The sequence below is a fragment of the Entelurus aequoreus genome, linkage group LG16 (genome assembly GCF_033978785.1).
Source record: "Entelurus aequoreus isolate RoL-2023_Sb linkage group LG16, RoL_Eaeq_v1.1, whole genome shotgun sequence".
NCBI lineage: Eukaryota > Metazoa > Chordata > Actinopteri > Syngnathiformes > Syngnathidae > Entelurus > Entelurus aequoreus.
The window spans coordinates 23,337,071-23,355,323 of NC_084746.1; the positions used below are offsets into that span (position 1 = coordinate 23,337,071).

Below are 18,253 nucleotides of genomic sequence, written 5' to 3' on the forward strand. Positions count from 1 at the left end.
TATCCATAGTTTTGTTTTTAGTACTTACTAATAATTGTATTTTTCTTAAAGCACAGACCAGTATTGGCAACCATAAATCATGAAGCATTTAATATAATGTAAATAAAGATTTTTTATTCTATTCTAAGCTTATCATTGATTATGTCAGACTATTTGTAATATGTGTTTAACCTTCTAAAATTGTTCTTTGAGTGCAATAGGAAACATATGTTTATTGTATTGCAAGATTTTCTGTTAAAATACAGCCAAAATGTACACTTTTTCGTAGTTCCCTTTATTTGGAAAAGAATCGAAAAGTATCGACATACATTTTAGAACCGGTACCCGTACCAAATTATTGGTAACGGGACAACCATAGTGTGTACTTATTTTTTTTTTTAGAATACACTGATATATTTTTCAAAATGCAACTTCACAACTTGATTTTTCAGTTTCTAAATAATTGTACTTAAGTACAAACCTCCTGCCCTAATTTAGCATTGTTAATTAGTCCGGCTTGTTGACCCACAATAAAATAAGTGCACTGTCATCCTGTTCGATAAAGTAAACACTACATGATCAATCTTAAAAATGGACAAAAAAGAAAAAAAATGCTTAAAATCAGGCTGAAATTGAAACCGTGTCCTCCCAAATAGTTGTGAGAATGATTGAAACAAGCCCAAACACTTTCAAAATGTCTATTATTTGCTCTTCTCCCCATTTCCTAGTAATGAATCATTACCTTGAGGAAAGTGGTGTTGGTTGGGTCAAGTTTGGAGTTACACTCCACCTGGAGAATAAATACAGCAAAAAGTTACAACAGATCAACTCCATGCCTGAAATAGACTTGCAGAAATACATCATCACTTCAGCCAGGAGGTTACGGAATCGTTCGTTTTTCAGTTAGTTAGCAACATCGCTCTTTCATGAAACTTTCATTAAACATCAAAAATGGGATAAGGATCATTTTGGGACTGATTCTGTATTCAGAGCTTTTTGTTTACTATTGGGAGGTAGCGCCTGCTTATTAACTAATTATGTTCTAGTTTATAGTTGTCAGGACTCGGTCCTTGGGATTTGTTTTTCCAGAAGGCAACGGAAAGTTGGCACGGGCAAGACGTGAATTTAGATACATGATTTAATATTAACACTCAAAAAAAGAATAAACAAAAGGCGCGCACAATGGCGGAAGTACAAAACTTGACTATGAAAACAAAAGACATACACAAAGGCAAAAAACTATGAACAATAACAAAAACTTACTTGGCATGGCATGAAGAATAAACTATAATAAACATGAATCTCGTGGGTAGCAGTAGCATGGATGGATAGATGAAGCATGGTATGAAATGATAGAGGATGTCACCAGGACGAACAACAGAAACAGACAGGCTTAAATAGTGACATGACAGGTGAAAACTAATGGGTTACTATGGTGACAACACAAACAAAAGTGCACAAGGAGTCCAAAAACAAAACCGAACATGACTAAAACAAAACATGATCACACAGACATGACAATAGTGGGATAGTATACTTTATGTGGTCAAAACATACATGCTAATTAGCACAGCAGATAAACTATTAAACAAAATCTAGGGCTGTCAAATGATTGAACATTTGAATCAGCTAATCATCGTTTATAACTTAATTAATAACTAAAATGTGCAGTTTATTGCAGTGACAAAAAGATAAATGACAGGACACAATTATATATTTAACTTACTGAGTCAACATTAACATTATTTCATCTAATTATCAAACTGTGTTTATTAGCATAAGTATATATTTAACATACATAATTTAACATAAAATCCCCTGAAGAGCAGGAAAATCTGTGAAACAGCCTTTTAGGGATGAAATAGCCTCTGTGTTTTTTTCCTGACCTAACTTATATTTAACATACTGTATGTTTATTAACATTATGTTTAATTTTCGCGTCTTGCTGCACCGGTGAGCTTCTTCTCTTTTGTTGTAATAAATAATGGTTTTGACTGCACCTTTAAACATGTCATTGTATTCTGGGACAACCGGGACATTAAATGTTATATAGCAACATAACATGGTTATTACAGCTTAGGTGGAACTGAAAATCTTTCTTGCAAATCACTTTTTGTCTGACTGTTGCGTTATTGTTCTTTTGGTAAATAAACCATTATATTGGTTCAGCTGGATCCTATTCTCTGTCTGCTGTCGACATAAACAAGTTCTGTTGTGTAAGGCAGAGACACCACGTGAGTGACCCAGATACTGCAGTGTGCTGCAGCAATGAGTCACTCCGATAGGCTGAAAACACACACACACACACACACACACACACACACACACACACACACACACACACACACACACACACACACACACACACACACACACACACACACACACACACACACACACACACAGGCCATCTTTGGAGTCATATGACAGAACACTTGACTTCAAGGACAACACTTAATAATTTTTGGGTTACACTGAAGGGGTAACTGTTTATTTGGGGGGGGGGGGGGGGGGGGTTTGCCTATCGTTCACAATCATTATGAAACACATGACGAGGGATGTTTTTTTTATTTTTTTTATTGCATTCTAAATTGCAAATACATGTAAATAGAAGTCCGCTTACAGCAAAGCCAATGGGAGGTCCTCTATTCCGCCAATAAAATATAATAAAAAACATCCAAAAAGCGGCAACAATATTCCATTAACATTTTGTGACTTTAATATTAATAGTGATATTTTTGTTATAAGCACCGTGATCAGGAGCTTGTGTAATGTTTACATTGAGTGGTCAGCTGTTTCCTCGCTTCCGTGCTCCCTGGCAGTTTATTGTAGATCATAAATCATGCCTTTCACCTGGATAGAAGAAGGCTGAGGACCTATTCCGACAAGTTGGTACACTTTGACAGCCAAATTAGACTGGAAATTGCGAAAACGACACGGAAGACGCTTGGTTCCACTCCCCTTTTCTTTGCGAGGATTATGAGTCATTTTTCATCCAAATAGGAAAATATGAACATCCCAGCAGTCTGCATCCTATTGACAGCAGACCCTGTACAGTAAGTGATACTTTATTATGTTTGTTGGCTCTCATGAAGTCTTCAGTGAATGTTGTGACTGTGCAGTGTTATGCTTAAAATGATCAAAATACAGAAATAATAAATATTATTATAAAGGTGCTCATTACGACATTACATATATACTTACATTATGTATATAAAACCTTAATAGAGGTGTTTGGATGTTTTTGTAAGGACTTTATAAGCAAAATAGGGCAATTTTTGATTAAATATTTATTTCATATTTAGATTACAAAAAAATGAAATAACATCCATCGTCATGTCTATCATAATGATTTTGAACGATAATAAAGTGCAGTTCCTCTTTAAGTCAGAAAATACAGTCATAATTGTGTATGATGTAGAACACTGTAGAAGATTTGACAGTAAAAAGCTGGCAGAATTTTTTCTGTAAAATGAATGTTTTTTTTACACCAAATTACTGTAATTAAATAACAGTAACAAGAATTAAATACTTTTTTTTTTTACAGTGAAATTATGGTGACTGAACTGCCAGGTTTTTTTTCTATTAAATCTATTGTCGTTGTTTTAAGAGCACATAACTATAAATGAAAGACAAGCAAACAAAAAAAAAGGTACCGCTTTATTTTTATGGTAACACTCTAGCAATTGAGCTGCTTGTATTTTAACACACAATCTATTGACTTTTTTACCGTGTAACAGACTTCCACTAGGAGCAGTGTGGAAAATTACACACACTCTGTTATGCTTGGGTCGCATGTTTATGCACAGATCGTTCCCCCAAGATGCAGCAGGAACTCCGGAGGCAAGATGCAGGTAAGATGATGATTTATTCTCAAAAATCCTTCAAAAATACAAACAAGCGCGCCTATAGCACGGGGAGCTAAGGCGAAACTTAGCACAGGAGTCAAAAGATAAACAGGCATAGGCACCAGAAGCAAGATATACACAAACGTTAACTTGTTGCTTATAACAAACAAGACAGCCAGGTTTGATTGATTGATTGATTTTGATTGATTGATTGAGACTTTTATTAGTAGGTTGCACAGTGAAGTACATATTCCGTACAATTGACCACTAAATGGTAACACCCGAATAAGTTTTTCAACTTGTTTGATTCGGGGTCCACTTAAATTGATTCATGATACAGATGCATACTATCAGATATATACTATCATCATAATACAGTCATCACACAAGATAATCATCAGGGTATATACATTGAATTATTTACAATCCGGGGTGTGTAGGGGGGTGGCGGGGGGGGGGGGGGGGTTAGGTTTGGTTGTTATCATCACTTCAGTCATCAACAATTGAGAACAGAGAAATGAACATTGAAACAGTGTAGGTCTGACTTGGTAGGATATGTACAGCAAGTAGTGGACATAGAGAGAGAGAGAGAGAGAGAGAGAGAGAGAGAGAGAGAGAGAGAGAGAGAGAGAGAGAGAGAGAGAGAGAGAGAGAGAGAGAGAGAGAGAGATATCAGAAGGCATAAGAAAAAGTATCTACATTTGATTATTTATATTGGATCATTAACAATCCGGAGAGGGTGTTAGTTTAGGGTTGAAGTTGCCTGGAGGTGTACTTTTATTGCGGTTTTGAAGGAGGATAGAGATGCCCTTTCTTTTACACCTGTGTGACGAAAGGCAGGAATAAATAATTCTCTGAATAGTGCCTGGGAGCAGGTGAGCATCTTGAACACTAATCAGAGGCAGGTGAAAATAATCAGCACCCATGACAACCAAGAAACACAAACCCAGGGGTGCTGAAACAGAACTAAGGGAAACAAAACATGATCCGGACAATGGATCATCACACACTCAAACATAATATCTGAAAAAAGTCACTTTTAAGGACTTTGACAATTGCTAAACCAAAAAGATTGTTGGATTAGGTAGAATATGATTAAAGGTAAGTTTATTTGGGGACAGTGAAGTTTGTCCCCAAATGGAAAGCCATCCCAGACTGAAATATGTCCCTGATTTTTACCTAAATCAACACACACACACACACACACACACACACACACACACACACACACACACACACACACACACACACACACACACACACACACACACACACACACAGAGAGAAACAAAGCCTGACCTCCATCTGTCATATCTGATCAAATAAAATGTCTTTTAATGTCCCGCCTCCCATCTTTCTGACTGCAGATATTATTAAGGGGTTTGCATCCCTGGGATTACCAAGGACAGCAGCATATCCGCACACACAAGCCCATATGGCACCAAAAACAATGCTTACAAAGACATCCTGCACCCACACACAGATGGACATGCAAACAGGGTCATAAAAGGGTAGAAAGTTGAGCGTTTGAAAAGTTTTAAATAGGCTGCTTGACTGAACGGCTTAGTGTGTGAAATAAGGACATATTGTACAGTAATAACACTCAACTGACAAATACATTTTTAATCTTTCTATTGCATCGGCTTTCTGGGTGCATTTGATCTTGGCTGCACAAAAACCTGCGACCTGGATTCATTTCTAAATGAATATTTCGCTTGTCGCCCAAAGGTCTAACGTTCATCTGCTCAAGGGAGAAGCAATCGCATTATGCAGGGGTCTTCAATCTTTTCTAGGCCAAGGACCCCTAAACTGATGGAAAGATGTAGTGGGGACCCCCTACTTATATATCTTGTTTGAAATGTGTTTTGAATTAAACTGGTCCTAAAGGTACCTGGTTATTATGTATTATCAAAATAAATGGAAAAAACACAGTATTGTGCCATTAATAGCTAGCCAACAACTTGTGCTGGTAATCGCTAGCTGACAATTAGAGCGCTAATCGCAAGCTAACTTGAATGCTGAAATTAATATAATATTATAATTATTGATTCATGTTTATAACTTCCAACCATGGTTCTGCCATTTTCCAGGAAGGTCCTGGGATAGCAGTCTAAAGTACCAGTATAATAAAAAAACAAGTTGATTTTATAAGTTTAATTGTGTTTCATAGTATCCATCCATCCATTTTCTACCGCTTGTTCCTATCGGGGTCACGGAGGGGCTGGAGTCTAACCCTATCCCAGCTGCACTATACAATCCGCAAAGTATGTTAAAATACCGTCTAAACGTCACAAAATGCCAAACGTTTACTGAGTGTTGTTAAAAGGAAAGGCCATGTAACACAGTGGTAAAAATGCCCCTGTGCCAACTTTTTTGCAATGTGTTGCTGCCATTAAATTCTAAGTTAATGATTATTTGCACACAAAAAAATTACGTTTCTCAGTTCGAACATTAAATATCCTGTCTTTGCAGTCTATTCAACTGAATATAAGTTGAAAAGGATTTGCAAATCGTTGTATTCTGTTTTTATTGATAGGCTACAGCACCCCCCGCGACCCCGAAAGGGACAAGCGGTAGAAAATGGATGGATGGATTTACGATTTACCCAATGTGCCAACTTCACCCGCTTTATGGTTTTGTACATTTTCACCAAAATCGTCTGATACTGATCGATCAGTCCATCTCTACTCAAAGGCCCTCAGCTGTAATTTCAGAACAACAATGACCTATTTCCAGATACCAACAAGTAAAACATGTCTGACATGTATGTTATAATCAGGTGATGTGGTTGCATTTTTTTTTCTCTTCCATTGAATTCAGTCTGACTTCGGATTGAAACAAATCATTGATTAAACTGCTCCATTTACTTTTGTTATTTAAGCTTTGACATGATCAATTGGGATTTATTTTGTCAGTACTGTTCTTTTAAAGGTGCAGTTAAAAAAAGGTGTATCAGAGTAAAGAAGAGGAAGTCAAGGTGCTTTACAAAGAAAAAAGAGAAGAACGATTTCTCACTCACCACGCCCTCCTCTGCTGGTGCGTTGTCTCCCACAACCAACATAACTGGACACCTAAAACACAACCAAAATGTATGTGTGTTTATTAGTAATGTCAACATATGCTCCATTCATGTAACATAAAATGTCAATCTAAGGCTTCCAGAACAAGTTTAGCTGTCAAACAGTTTGTTGACTGCAGGCGTTAGTCAAAATTCTGCTCAAGTTCCCTCTTTTCTTTGTTTATTTAAATTATAACCTTGGCCAGTAGCTAACTGTTACTTTTACAAAAAGGATGACATGTTTGTGTATCATGTTGAGGTTTTAATACTGTTTTCGATTAAATTTATTTTGCTTCTTGTGGTTGTGGTTGGCTTACGTAGGATTGCCTACATACAACGTTTTAAATGACAGACATCGGTTAGGGTTAGTAATAAATACTATCAATAATACAGAAGTAATAGGAAGTAGCCGCGCATGCCACTGAGAGATACTTTATGAGATCCGAGTGTGTGAGTACAGTACAGGCCAAAAGTTTGGACACACCTTCTCATTTCAATGTGTTTTCTTTATTTTCAAGACTATTTACATTGTAGATTGTCACTGAAGGCATCACAATTATGACACCTGTGAAGTGAAAACCAATTCCGGTGACTATACCTCTTGAAGCTCATTAAGAGAATGCCAAGAGTGTGCAATGCAGTAATCAGAGCAAAAAGTGTCTATTTTGAAGAAACTAGACTATAAAACATGTTTGCAGTTATTTCACCTTTTTTTGTTAAGTACATAACTGCACATGTGTTCATTCATAGTTTTGATGCCTTCAGTGACAATCTACAATGTAAATAGTCATCAATCAATCAGTCAATCAATGTTTATTTATATAGCCCTAAATCACTAGTGTCTCAAAGGGCTGTACAAGCCACAACGACATCGAAAATAAAGAAAGGTTAAGTGTGATAAAGTCAGCAAGAGAGAGCAGCATTAACTGTTTTAGTTTAGCGTTGGCAGTCATTGGTCTGGTAGGAGATGTTGATGCTCCTGATGAATGTGTTCAGTGCATGTTATTAGCGCTAGTTACTAAATACATCCAATGGCTGTGTCTCACGGTATTGTAGGATTACATGATTATCACTTTATTGAATTATTCCCCGCAGTCATTTCACTCCTGGAATTTGCAATGACGTAAAGTTAAAGTTAAAGTCCCAACGATAGTCACACACACACTAAGTGTGGTGAAATTATCCTCTGCAATTGACCCATCCCCATGTTCACCCCCTGGGAGGTGAGGGGAGCAGTGAGCAGCAGCGGTGGTCGCGCTCGGGAATCATTTTGGTGATTCAACCCCCAATTCCAACCCTTGATGCTGAGTGCCAAGCAGGGAGGTAATGGGTCCCATTTTTATAGTCTTTGGTATGACTTGGCCGGGGTTTGAACTCACGACCTTCCAGTCTCAGGGCGGACACTCCAAACACAAGGCCACTGAGAAGGTAAACTCACAAATTCATGCAACGTTTACCAATCCCTGCACCTTTTTCCAATGCTTGCCACTTCCCCGCACATTTTGGCTATTTGCAATGTGTGGACCAGTGGTTCTTAACCTTGTTGGAGGTACCGAACCCCACCAGTTTCATATGCGCATTCACCGAACCCTTCTTTAGTGAAAAATAAAATGTTGTTTTTTTTCAAATTCAAGACAAAGTTATATATTTTTGGTAACACTTTAGTACGGGGAACATATTTTAAGTAACAAAGACATAATTTAGAGTTTTTTGGACACTAGGGGAACATATTCTAAGTAACAAAGACTTAATTTAGAGTTATTTGGTTAGGGTTAGGGTTAGAAGGTTAGGGCCAGGGTTAGAGGGTTAGGGTTATAATAAGGCCATGCCGAATAAGGCATTAATAAGTACTTAATAATGACTAGTTAAGAGCCAATATGTTACTAATTTGCATGTTAATAAGCAACTAATTAATGGTGAATATGTTCCCCATACTAAAGTGTTACCATGTTTTTTTACTGGTGCACAAAGTGAACCGTGTATGAACATCACCTTGTTCAAAGAACAAAACCAACACAGTGCATAAACTCACAACAAATTACACACAATGTAAATTAGTCGAAATAACGGAACATTAATCTTCTGTTTTTCCGGTGATGTTTGTACCCTTATGCCGATGGTTTAAGCAGCGGCACCATTTAAAAAGTATTGATTTGGCTTCTTTAGCAACCAACCCATTGCTTACATGTGTTAATTTAATCCTTAAACAGAACAAAACAATCAAATTACTTTGTTTTAAAAGCTGCTTTCAACCACATTCATGCAATTATTCCTATTATTTAGTGTATGTAAACATAGTGTGTTTGTAGACTTACTTCAGGGTTTTGGCATTAAGTACAGTCCCACTGCGGTTCATCTCCAAGTCCCTACGGCTGAAAAAGATAATATCAACATTGTGTTCAGTCTATGTTCAGGGAAAAATACACTTTGACAACCAACCCAGTTTTTATTTGACACACTCCATGTCTATAGTTGCATGCATTCCATTACGAGTGTCCTAAGTTCTAAGTTTGGTCGTGGAACGATCGGGCTTGTAGGTTGAGATACTACTGTACTGTGTGACGTCGCTCATCCACGCTGTAGCTAGTCAAGAAGCATTGAGTTTGGCAAAATATTTCATCTTCAAGTATTTCATGTCAGTTACAAAACGATATAAAGAGAGAATTATTTCACCTGTTATACATGCTCCAGAACAGCTGCAGGTTGAACTGGTTGAGGCTGTTGTTGATCTGTTGCCGATAGCTCTGCACCAGCTCTGTGTTGTTCATCAGTTCCTCCTGTTCACAAATAAACATGAGGGCTTTTTGTCATCACTGAAAAGCTACTAACTAACAAGTGACATAAAAGCTAATTGTTTTTATCCGATACGGACAAAGTCCCAAGTACTCTAAATGGGAAAGCAACGAGTGGTTTGGCTTATGTTGACAACCGCTTACGTCAGAGCTCGGCAAATATTTTGACTCGGGGGCCACATTGAGAGAAAAATGGGCCAATGTGTATGTGTTTATAAATTATAAATACACATTTAGCTGTAAAATCTGTAACAATCTGCTGTACAGTATGTGTGTTTGGATCCCTTTATACCAAAAGTCACAATGTCTGATAGAATTCTAAAAAAGTTTTGGAGTTTTACAGTTTTTTACTGAATGGAAGACCCTAAATGTACATTTAAATAAAGAAAGTGGGATTTAAAATATAAACTAAGAACAATAAAACACTGAATATTAACAACATATGAACATCACTCCTCTTTTACTTCTCAGACCAGCTCCTCCATACACATCAGACTCCCAAAATGCAACACGGAACGACACAGGAGGTCCTTCATACCGACAGCCATCAGACTGTATAATGCATATGTTCCTTGACTGCACATAAATGTAGAATATATGTAGAATATATTTATATTATTCATATATTATATATATTATGTACATAATATATTATATATATATTACATTTTTTATTATTATTATTGTCTATTGTGAGCGAACTGTGGTGCTGAATTTCCCTCAGGGATTAATAAAGTACTTTCTATTCTATTCTATTTTACAATCAAGCAAAACACAACAAAAATTTAACAAACAGCTAAATATGAATGCAAAGTGTAATAAACACCTACAATATGATATATTATCATTTTTATGCAGACATTTGTTATAAAAATGTGCTGCCATATCTGTTCCTGACACAGGCGTTTCGGGCTGGCTGCTCTGAAAACAAACCCCGCCCACTCTTCTTTGTTCTTCCTCTGAGCTGCTGTGAGGTAGATTACCGTAATAACTCCTATAACACTCAAAAGTGCAGATTTCAACCATTGAAATACTTTCTATAGTTTAAGACTTACGGTCATTTAAAAACAGCACTGCACTTCATAATGGCAGCTACTGTTTTAATGTTAAAGGTCTAAATAAATGATGTAGAACGTCCGGCGGGCCGGATTGAAAATCTTAATGGGCCGCATTTTGCCCAGTTCTGGCCTTTGTCAACGTGAGTCATCCAGTCAGAGAGGCATTGACATAATCACATCTAGTATTTTCACTGGATGCGAAACAGTTGTGGCACGTTTTCGCCGTTCATCGATACCCACTGGCAGTGTCTATGATGGCACTGACTTGACTTGACTTGTGGAAAAGACGATATGTTTGCCTTGCAGAAAGACTACTTTATTGTTGTATTTGTAGCAAGCAACCACACAGCAGTCACAACATCTCTGGTGAGCTATGCACACACTTCTTATTGAATTCCCGCTAACCACTCCCCTGCTTCTACCACCCCCGTGTCAGGTCATAATTCACACGAGGCCCTAAAATAGCTGTCTCAGGATATGCCTGTAACACTTTCTCCAAAAATGAGCATTTCCTCATCCATCGTGTCAATGGTGTAAAATAAAGTCTGAAAAACTTTGACAAGTTGACTTCAGGTCTGTCCCCATCCATCACGAAATTTCAGTGTGTAAAATACAATCCACACGTAATATTTAATTATAAAAACAAACCGGAGAATGTATTTTGTCTCAGCTGCGGACTGGCTGAGCTGTGCCGGAGCCGTGCTCGGTACATTTACAGGTCGTGGAAACTGACACATTGACTAGAATGAAAACACATCGTTCATTGGCCGCTATTCAGCCGCTGGAAATCAGGGGTAAAAGTGTGTTCCACCGCGTTTAACATACCTGACTGAAAAGATGTGGCAATACTGTATCTGGCAGGGTGCTCGTCAGTCCTGAAAGCTGCGTAAAAACGTACAAGGAAACAACAGAACTAAATATAGTGGAATGGTCTTTAGGTGAAACACCATGGTCACTAAAACGTAGAAAACCTTGTCAGATACCTTGGATGCTGCCCAGTCAATCCAGCCTTTACCATTGGGATCGATGTTGAGCAGAACCAAACCCTCCACCAGGTCAGGGAACATCAGCTAAACATTTTTTAAGATGGTATTATTTATTGGCTGGCAACCTAAAAAAAATACTTTTAGGGTTAACCTAACCCTAAACTACTTACCGCAAATTTGGCCAGGATGTATGATCCAGCTCCAACTCCAATCCCAACGATACTCTTGAATCTAAGATACATTCAATATAGTAAGTATATTTAAAATGAGTCCTGTCAAATGATTACATTTTTAAAATAGATTTATCACACTTTTGAATTTGGAATAATCGTGATTAATCGCAGTTGCTTTAAAAACGTTGCTGAACTTAACTTTTTGGACACAATTGCCGCAGATATACTCCGCCAGTGTTGTTTGTTGTCTACTCCTTGTCATCGAAGTATTAGTAGCATTCTTGCTGGTGTCTGCCTCAGAAACTGTGTTTTCCTTTTAAGATGGTATTTTAAACGTGTTGTGCTTTGTTGATAAGGGCTGCAAGATATGCCAATGACCTTGGTTTTATCGAAAGTCCCATCCAGGTGTATTTTTGAGAGTCTCCTCATTCATCTTTGCACTGGTATACTGACCACTGACCTGACCAGTGACCTGATCTGATCATAATATCATATACAGTATATATTCGTTAATAAACAGTATAGATACACTCTAATAACTAGAGTGTATACATCTAATATACAGTATATATAATTTAATAATTAGAGTAGGGGCCCACTCAAATATTAACACTGATCCTAACAGTCATCTCCCTCTTGATTTTAATCAGATCGCATTAGTTTGTGTTCTTTTAAGTTATGTTATGGTTGCTATGCCTAAAAATAATTACGAAGACCCGATTGTAGAAATAAAAAAACATAATTTAAAAAACTAGACTTATATTATTTTCTCGCATCACTATTACAGTATGGCACTCGTTAATGTCAATCAAATATTTAGTGCTAAAACGAACAACTAAATCAATAATACAGGTGTTAACTAAACTGTCACAGGAAAATCCAGCTTAAAGGGGAACTGCTCATTTTTTTTAGGAATTTTGCCTATCATTCACAATTTTTATGTAAGATAAGAACATATATATATATATATATATATATATATATATATATATATATATATATATATATATATATATATATATATATATATATATATATATATATATATATATATGTATATATATATATATATATATATATATATATATATATATATATATATATATATATATATATATATATATATATAAATACCTTGTGGTTAGAGTGTCCACCCTGAGACTGGTAGGTTGTGAGTTCAAAACCTGGCCGAGTCATACCAAAGACTATAAAAATGGGACCCATTACCTCCCTGCTTCGCACTCAGCATCAAGGGATGGACTTGGGGGTTAAATCACCAAATGATTCCTGAGCGTGGCCACTGCTGCTGCTCACTGCTCCCCTCAACTCCCAGGGGGTGAACATGGGAATGGGTCAGATGCAGAGGGTAATTTCACCACACCTAGTGTGTGTGACTATTGTTGGGACTTTAACTTTAACTTTATATATTTCTCTTTTTCTATGCATTCTAGTATTAAATAAATGTGATCAAAAGTCCACTTACAATGGAGGTGTTACACTAGATATAAAAGCCTATAAAAGCCCTTAAAAAAAGATCCAAACACCTCAATCAGGTTTTATATACATTTATAATAACATTTAATATTTACGTATTTTGATCATTTTAAGCATACGTGGTGCATTAATTTTAAAAAGGCATCCCAATGTTCGCTTTTTCTTTTGCCACTACATAACTGAGACTCACTGCAGACTTCATGAGAACCAGCACACATAATATAACATCACTTACTGTATAAGGTCAGCTGTCATTAGGATGCCGACGAATAGAATCTTGTTATATTAATATTCACTTTTTAGGTGGAAAATGACTACATGGAACCAAGCGTCATTTTGTGTCATTCTCGGAATATCCGGGTGTAAATTGGCTGTCAAAGTGTACCAACATGTGGGGTTACATCCTGGTCTTTCTACTATCAAGGTGAGAGACATGGTTTATGATCTACAATAAAGTTTCACCAGCAGAGGAAGCAGCTTATCACTCGATGATGTAAATATAGGCACACACGCTAGTGATCATGGCGCCGCTATAAATAGTTTGTCTGCGTTAGCGCTTATAATAACAATATCATTAATACTTGGTTAATATTCAAGTCGCGAAAAGTAAATGGAGTATTGTTGGTGCTTTTTGGATGTTTTTTTATTGGGTTTTATGGGCAGAAGAGAGGACCTCCCATTGGCTCCGCTGTAAGCGGACTTTTATTTACGTTTATTTACGAGTTAGAATGCATTAAAAAATATATACATATCCGCCGTCATATCTTTTATAATAATAGAGAACCATGGGCAAAATTTCAAAAACAGTGCAGTTCCCCTTTAAAAAAAACTTCTCTATGACTTTAAATACAGACTTCTTCTGTTTGAGATTGTTATCAGTGCCACAAGTGGGAGAAAAGTCTATAACAACTGAGTACCGCTGCACACCATATGGACTACAACTGAGACAAATATATTTGTTGGCGGTCCTCTAGGGGACGCTCACGGTCCAACAGTGGTTGAGAAATATATACACTACCGTTCAAAAGTTTGGGGTCACATTGAAATGTTCTTATTTTTGAAGGAAAAGCACTGTACTTTTCCATAAAGATAACTTTAAACTAGTCTTAACTTTAAGGAAATACACTCTATACATTGCTAATGTGGTAAATGACTATTCTAGCTGCAAATGTCTGGTTTTTGATGCAATATCTACATAGGTGTATAGAGGCCCATTTCCAGCAACTATCACTCCAGTGTTCTAATGGTACAATGTGTTTGCTCATTGGCTCAGAAGGCTAATTGATGATTAGAAAACCCTTGTGCAATCATGTTCACACATCTGAAAACAGTTTAGCTCGTTACAGAAGCTACAAAACTGACCTTCCTTTGAGCAGATTGAGTTTCTGGAGCATCACATTTGTGGGGTCAATTAAACGCTCAAAATGGCCAGAAAAAGAGAACTTTCATCTGAAACTCGACAGTCTATTCTTGTTCTTAGAAATGAAGGCTATTCCACAAAATTGTTTGGGTGACCCCAAACTTTTGAACGGAAGTGTATATATATATACACTGTACATTACAGTTCATTAGAGTAACTATATTGTATAATAGAGTATATGCATATATTATAGTTTATTACACTGTATATTACAGTTTATTAGAGTATATATTTATATATATACTGTAAATTAGTGTGCTTAGGGTACGTGCACTGTATATTAAAGTGGATATATACTGTATATTGGATTGTATTAGAGTATATGTATTATATATTACAGTGTATGTACTGTACACTGTATTCGAGTATATGTACTGTATATTAAAGTATTTATACTGTATATTAGAATGTATTAGAGCATATGTGCTGTGTATTAGAGTATTAATATTACTATTAGAGTGTATTAAAGGAAATCCAGTATGTTTTTTTTGCAAAAAGAGGACACAACATCCTAGTAATGTCTCCACTGATTGGATCAAGAACTGAGTGTGATGTTTGAACTTACCCAAAGTGCTGCACCACAGTAGGTAACATGGCAGCCAACTGGTCCATAGTTTGATACTGGTGCCTGTACAGAAAAGACTGATTAATATATTGGATGACATGAAAGTGTACCGCAGATATGAATATTACAGTAATACACATCCGTTGCTTCATACCCTTGCGGGAACTGCGATGCTCCAATCTGCTGTCCCGGGGCGTCAACGTGGCAAACCACAAAGTGCTTGGTGATCTCCTGCATGTCCTCATTACTGAAGAAAGTGTTGAAGCACAGCTTGTCTGCAAGATAGAAAACATGGAAACGACGTGCGTTGAAGTATGACGTGTGCAGAATAATTGACACAAGAAAATGATCTCACCCCTGTTCCTTTAAGACCATGTACAAACCCCAAAACCAGTGAAGTTGGCACGTCGTGTGTGTAAATCGTAAATAAAAACAGAATACAATGATTTGCAAATCCTTTTCAACCTATACTCAATTGAATAGAATGCAAAGACAAGATACTTAACGTTCGAACTGGAAAACTTTGTTATTTTTTGCAAATAATAGCTCATTTGGAATTTGATGCCTGCAACATGTTTCAAAACAGCTGGCACACGTGGCAAAAAAGACTGAGAAAGTTGAGGAATGCTCATCAAACACTTATTTGGAACATCCCACAGGTGAACAGGCTAATTGAGAACAGGTGGGTGCCATGATTGGATATAAAAGTAGCTTCCATGAAATGCTCAGTCATTCACAAACAAGGATGGGGTGAGCGTCACCATTTTGTGAACAAATGCGTGAACAAATTGTCGAACAGTTTAAGAACAAAATTTCTAAATGAGCTATTGCAAGGAATTTAGGGATTTCACCATCTATGGTCCGTAATATCATCAAAAGGTTCAGAGAATCTGGAGAAATCACTGCACATAAGGGATATCCCTTAAGCGGTACTGCATCAAAAAGCGACATCAGTGTGTAAAGGATATCACCACATGGGTTCAGGAACACTTCAGAAAACCACTGTCAGTAACTACAGTCCGTCGCTACATCTGTAAGTGCAAGTTAAAACTCTACTATGCAAAGCGAAAGGCATTTATCAACAACACCCAGAAACGCTGCCGGCTTCGCTGGGCCCGAGCTCATCTAAGATGGACTGATGCATAGTGTTCAAGTGTTCAAGTTAAAAAATGTCTCAGTTCGAACATTAAATATCTTGTCTTTGCAGTGTATTCAATTGAATATAAGATGAAAAGGATTTGCAAATCATTGTATTCTGTTTTTATTTACGATTTACACAACGTGCCAACTTCACTGGTTTTGGGTTTTGGGACAAGCGGTAGTAAATGGATGGATGGATGGATGAATATGCAGTGTATTGATGTATATTGTAACAGTAAGGCAGTAATGACGTCAAGAAATAGGAGTGTTACTGTACGACATAATCACATTTCAGTATGTACCTCAATTTTAAGATTTGGGTCATTTTGGGTAGAGCTGTCAAAAGTTAACACATTAATCCTAAAGAAATATCGCATTAATGATGTATAAACAAAAATAATCACGGTATTTATTTGAGGGAACACGTTCCCTTACCTTGAAGGCGGATGGTGATCTGAAAGGTGTGTTGTCATATTGTCAGTGATCAGATCAATGCACACGTCAGTGCAAAGATGAGCAGTGTTGGGACTAACGGCGTTACAGTAACGCGTTACAAAGTAACGCGTTACTGTAACGCAGTTAGTTTCGGCGGTAACTAGTAATCTAACGCGTTATTTTTTATATTCAATAACTCAGTTACCGTTACTACATGATGCGTTACTGCGTTATTTTACGTCATTTTTTATGTAGTATCGGCTAGAAACAGAAGATCTGAGTGTGTTTTATTGCAGCGCTACGGTGTCGTTCTTCTGAATCTCTTGTGTCACAAGCGGAGGGGCGCTGTGTGTGTGTCTGGGTGTGGGGAGGGAGGGAGGGGAGGGGTGCGCGCAGCAGCATTCGTGAGTGAGGGGCGGAGACAGAGAGAGCGAGAGAGTTGTTAACACGCATGCGTCGCCAGGCTCAGCTTTTTATCAATAGATTTATCAGATTTAATTTTTTATTATCTATAGCAGGGGTGTCAAAAGTGTGCACCGGAGGCCATTTGCGGCCCACAGCTAATGTTTTAAAGGCCCACAGCACATTCTAAAAATACTATTACAATAAACAAAAACATAACAAAATTGAAATAAAAGAGCTTAAAGGTGAAATGTAATTTAGAAAGAGTTGCAATGTTGACTAATAAAACAAAGCTGTTTTTTTTTTATTTCAAACTGTCATTGCTCAAAACATAATATTGAATCAGAATCAATGTTATTATGAATTATAGTACACACACTCTGTCAATTCTCTTAGATACTCTTTATTTCTAGACTTCTAGGGTGTTTGATTATCACATCACTCTAAATGTATAGACTATAAAGTTCACAAACAAAAATAGGGATGCTAGTGGGCCAGGCCAATCTTTCCTTATCTCTAAACTAAAACTGGGGAAATGTGTAGAGTGTTCTGGGCTTCAGACATGATTTTATTTCAGAATTCCTTGAGAGAAAAAACACCTGGTTAGGCTTTGGTATGTAAAGTTAAAGTTAGAGTACTTCCTTGGTTTACAGCTATGTTGTTATTATGCTGTTTGTTACTTATGTATGTTATGTTGCAGCTATTTAAAATAGTTTTGTCAATTTGTTCTGGCCTGAAACAAATTGGCCCTTTGAAACATATCTTTGTCTTTGTGTGTTGTATGTAGACCACATTGCTTAGCAGAGTTCAGTGATGCAAATGCATGTCAAGTTGATCAACACATTGTATTATTATCCACTGCAATAACAGTACTGAAATGAAGGCTAAAAGGGCATTAATGGG

At 37.0% G+C, this 18,253-nt stretch overlaps 1 protein-coding gene across 5 annotated transcripts in view; it reads right to left on the reverse strand.

Annotated features, from left to right (window-relative positions):
• ndrg4 (NDRG family member 4) overlaps positions 1-18,253 on the reverse strand; it is a 98,876-nt gene that overhangs the window by 11,085 nt on the left and 69,538 nt on the right. For all 5 annotated transcript variants that reach the window (XM_062022418.1, XM_062022417.1, XM_062022419.1 and 2 more), the window contains 9 exons: positions 15,528-15,648; positions 15,374-15,436; positions 11,892-11,952; positions 11,719-11,805; positions 11,561-11,617; positions 9,559-9,662; positions 9,201-9,257; positions 6,847-6,898; positions 722-769 (listed from right to left, as the gene is read on the reverse strand). In XM_062022418.1, coding sequence (XP_061878402.1) covers positions 722-769; positions 6,847-6,898; positions 9,201-9,257; positions 9,559-9,662; positions 11,561-11,617; positions 11,719-11,805; positions 11,892-11,952; positions 15,374-15,436; positions 15,528-15,648 — 650 coding nt within the window. The remainder of the gene's footprint in view (positions 1-721; positions 770-6,846; positions 6,899-9,200; positions 9,258-9,558; positions 9,663-11,560; positions 11,618-11,718; positions 11,806-11,891; positions 11,953-15,373; positions 15,437-15,527; positions 15,649-18,253) is intronic.